The sequence below is a fragment of the Corvus brachyrhynchos genome, unplaced genomic scaffold (genome assembly GCF_000691975.1).
Source record: "Corvus brachyrhynchos isolate BGI_N302 unplaced genomic scaffold, ASM69197v1 scaffold61, whole genome shotgun sequence".
In the NCBI taxonomy this organism is placed as follows: Eukaryota; Metazoa; Chordata; class Aves; order Passeriformes; family Corvidae; genus Corvus; species Corvus brachyrhynchos.
In genome coordinates, this window is record NW_008236478.1 from 1,753,301 (window position 1) to 1,757,580 (window position 4,280).

General features: G+C 48.0%; 1 protein-coding gene across 13 annotated transcripts in view; it reads right to left on the reverse strand.

The window, feature by feature from the left end:
• The window catches only part of PAX2 (paired box 2), a 103,845-nt gene that overhangs the window by 87,476 nt on the left and 12,089 nt on the right, over nucleotides 1–4,280 (reverse strand). For 6 of the 13 annotated variants that reach the window (XM_017725943.1, XM_017725944.1, XM_017725938.1 and 3 more), the window contains exon 1: nucleotides 167–541. In XM_017725943.1, the coding sequence (XP_017581432.1) occupies nucleotides 167–438 (272 nt within the window). In that variant the 5' untranslated portion in view covers nucleotides 439–541. Of the gene's footprint in view, nucleotides 1–166; nucleotides 542–4,119; nucleotides 4,275–4,280 lie in introns of those variants that run through there. The other 7 variants (XM_008643740.2, XM_008643741.2, XM_017725940.1 and 4 more) reach the window with 3 other exon arrangements.

Here is a 4,280-nt window from a genome sequence, read left to right on the forward strand (position 1 = left end):
GGCCCTGCTCAGCCGCGGGTCCCCACTGTGCGAAGGTGCTGGGGCCGCTCGGGGTCGTGGCGGGGAGAGCCCGGTGCCGCGGGAAGGGCGGAAGGTCATACTGGAGCGGGGAAGGGATGCAACGTTGCAGTCTCAGGGGAGGGGAAGGAGCTGCCTCTTTCCTTACCTGCCCAGGATCTTGCTGACACAACCGTGGCTGACCCGCAGCTGCCTGGAAATGTCACAGGGTCGCACCCCCTGGTGAGCCAGCTCCACTATCCTTTGTCTCACCACGTCAGGTAGGGGCCTGCCGTTCACAAACACCCCCCCGAGCTGGTTCACACCCCCGTGCCCTGCTGGGGAAAGAGAAATAAAAAAAAACACAACAACCCACGCACACCAGAAACACACCGTTAGTCGTGGATTCTTTACCACTCGTACTGCAAAATCTCCGGTCATTACAGATGGATGGAGGTGATGGCGGGGGGTCGAGAGTGGGGGACAGGACGTGGGGAAGCGAGAGAAGATAAAAAGGGGGAAGGAGAGAAAGAAGAAGGAAAAAAGAGGGAGAATAAGAAAATGAGAGAGATAACAAGAAAGAAAAGGATGAGGAAATATAAAGAGAGAAAGAAAAGAAAAAATGGAAGCAGAAAGAAAAAGAAAAAGAAAAAGAAAAAGAAAAAAGAAAGAAAGAAAGAAAGAAAGAAAGAAAGAAAGAAAGCTAGATAGATGGAAGAGAAAAAGAAAAAAGATGAAAGATGGAAAGATGGAAAGAGAAGGCAGAGTGAATTTTCCCGAACCGGGGGAAGACTGTCCTCCACCTTCCCGTACGCCACTTTCCCTCCCCGAGCCGCTCTCCTCCTGCGGTCCCGACCGGGATGACGGAGCGGTGGATTCTCAGGGCCATTGTGATGGGCCGAAGATGGAAACAGCGCCCGCGCCCGCTCCTCTCCCCAGAGCAGGGTAGCAATGCACTCCCAAACTCCAGAGCTCGACCTCTTAGAGGCTCCGGGCAGACTCTGCCGCAGACCCCCTTCTCTTTACTCCTGGGCTTTTTCTCTCATTTTCTTTCCAGGATTTTCTATCACGTTGTCAATTACAGTTCCTCGCGAACTCCGCCCTCCCTCACCCCGCGGCATGTCCCCCATGCAAGCAGTCCTATACCGTTATTTTGGGATGCGAGTTGAAAAGACTCACAGAGAAAAAGAGAAAGGGAAAGAAATGGAGTGAGAGAGAGAGAAAGAAAATATTTTGAGACCCGCGGCTGGTGCTCCTTTACAGGCGGACCCTCTCTCTCATTAGCTTTCGATCTTTACAGGAAAAATTTTCCAGGAAAAAAAAAATTAACAGACTCGTACGGTTCCGGGTTTTTGTTTCACCACAAAAACCTAATTCAGGGAGACTTTAAATTATCTGTTTTCATCTGTTCCCCCCTTTCCAGGCAAAAGCCCGCTCTCTCTCAGATAGGACTGCTAGGATCTCTTTTCCCCCCCGATCTGTCTTTCTCCATTTCTAGAAATAACTTGGGGAAAAAAAAAAATAACTATGCACCTGCTAAGCGTGGGCACGAGAAACGGAGTGACAGGGATAAAGGGAAATATCTCCTTTTGGGACGCGACTAGACAGTTCGTCGTGAATCCAACGTCTACGTTAGAGCCGAGAGCAGCTCGCCTTTGCCCGGGCATGGGGAGATGCCCACTCGCAGGCGGTACAGCTTCGCTGGCGCTGCTACCTGAGCGTCTCTGTCTCCGGAATATCCAGCTGATATAGCTGTGGAGTGCACTCTGTATTAAAGCTTTCTTTTCATACAACCCTAACCCTCTGTATTTTCCTCGCCAAGAGATCTTAGTTCGTTTTGCAGTTTGCTGAAAAATGATCTGTTTTTATTTTCGTTGAGGGTTTTTTTCTCTCCTGCTTCTGACACTGACTTATTGGCTCTGAACTTAGTGGAAACTCTCATTGCCCTGCGATCGATCCGAGTCCTTTCGCACAAATAGAGTTTTTCCCATCTCCCCCACCCCTTCAGTAACACCTTCACACATCCCCTCCCAGCCCCATCGGCCTGGGCGCCGGCTGGCTTTCTCGTCGTTCCCCGGTGAACCGGGGTTATTTTTTGCATTCTTTTGTTAGTATTTTTAAAAACATATTTAGGGTTTCAGAGGGGACGGGGGATATTTATCTTCCTCTACTAAAACCCGCGGGTATATATTGTTGTGTTCTTCCTTCATTTGTTCAGAACCCCTTCTGCACATGTTGCCTCTAAAGTTACAGGATAGCAATTTCTTCGGCAACTCCATGATAAATAATTCAAAGCACCTATTATAACTCGCATTACAAAGTATTAAAAGGCAGCAGATGCAAAAAGATTAAAAATTAATAATTCAACTTATTGCAGTCCGGGTATTTTTCACACGAGTTTGTTTTGCTCTGCCCCATGGTTTTCTAAGATTCTTTCTATCGGAGCAGTCAGATATTTACGTGTATTTTTCTGCTTGTAAGTGCCGGCATCTGTATCCGCACAGACCCAGTCGTGCCGCTGTCGTACCAATCGTGTGTTGCTGTCTGTCTGTCTGTGTGTCAGGAGCCTGCGCCCGCATCTGTTTTAATTGCTTAATAATATCCAGGTCTGTAGCTCCAGAAATACATTTTAGCCAACGAATCAAATGTTGGTGGGGTTTTTTTGTTTTGTTCTGGGTTTGGTTTTTTTGTTTTTTTTTTTTCTTTCCCCTAATCGGAAGCCAAAAATTGGTCAGGAATCTCTCTGGAGTTTTTAAAAAATCAGCGACAGTGAAATGCCTCTTTCGAGGCATTTTGGATCATACTGGAGCCAGAATTACTGACATCGCATCTGAAAACAGGTCGCACCGCTGAAAACTAAAAATAATGTCTAATGCACGGACTGTTTGCTGTTAAAGCTCTTCGGAAATTAAACCTCACATTTTAAGCAATGTATTCTGGAAATCAATTATTAGGAAACAAAAAGGCAGTTACCTACATCTGCGTTTGGGGATTTAGTAATGGGTTTATATTTCTGCCCCTTCCTTCTCAAGGCAAAATCGGGATTTTTTAAACTTCAAGCATTTACATTTTCTATCTTTTCGATGTGTGTTTTATGCAGCGGGCAGGGCGTGTCCTCAAAAGTTTCGGTGTCAAAAGTTACAAATTGCTCTTAATTATTCATTTCCTGACTCAACATACTCTCAATCTCGGCTTTCTATTTGTATTTTTTCTTCTTCAGTTTAAATATCGGAATTATTTTCTCTCCTGTGGTTAAATTAAAATCACTGGAAATTCCTGGTTACAGTCCCTGGTAAAGGGGGCTTTTCGCTTTCCTTCGTCCCCCTCTTAAGAAAGCCTTTTAAAATTGAAAATAAAGCACGAATGCCCTTTCCTCTGTGCCAGGAATGTACTTAAAATTCACACCGGGTATCTGGTAAATAAACCAGGAGGGATCGTGGCTTCTTGGGAGTCTCCAAAGCCACTTCGTCTCCCAACCATACAATTGTCCTATTTTTCCCGCAGTCCAACCTTTCGCCAAACCAAAACGACTCACGGAACAGCCACCGACTAACCCGCCATTAATTTGAAACTGGCGTCTTCCCTCCTGCCACTGAAATCCAAAGTCAAAGCAAACAGCATCGGACCGCGGGGAAATCTGGGGGGTTAAAGCCGCGGAGGGTTGCGGGGAGTCCCGGCCCGGCTGGGCACGGGCAGAGAAAGGGCCCGTCCCGGGGACTGACACGAGTCCGAATAAACTCCTGTTGTCTGAGGGACGATGGGGAAAGTGTTTTTGCGGAGTATAGAGCTGGTTCAGAGGGGCCTTTCTTTGGCACACACAGGACACGCAGCACAGGCACAGCCGCACACAGTCCCCTGCCCTCGGACTGGGGGTCCTGGCCCCCGCCCCAGTGCCGGCACGGAGCTCTGCTCCCCTCGGCTCCAGGGCTGCCCGGCATCCTCGCTCTGCTGGTCTGGCCGGCAGTATCCGTCCTGCCTTCTGAACGCCTCTCTAAGCCATTTATCGGCCAGGGTGGAAAGGTGGACCTGAAGGAGGATCAGGTGAGGAAGGATGGTTGGGGAAGGAAGAATGAAGGGATGAGAAAGGGACAGCAGCGGAAGGAGCCGGGCTCCAGTACTCACGGTGCATTGCTGAGAAGGGGTCTGCTTTGCAGAGCATATCCATGGGGAGGCAAAGGAATGGGAAGAAATCGGCTGAAGCCGCCGTGTCGCCTCTAAAACTCAACTTCAAGACTTAGGGGAGAAAAAAATTAAAAAAAAAAAAAAAAAAAGAAAAAAAAACA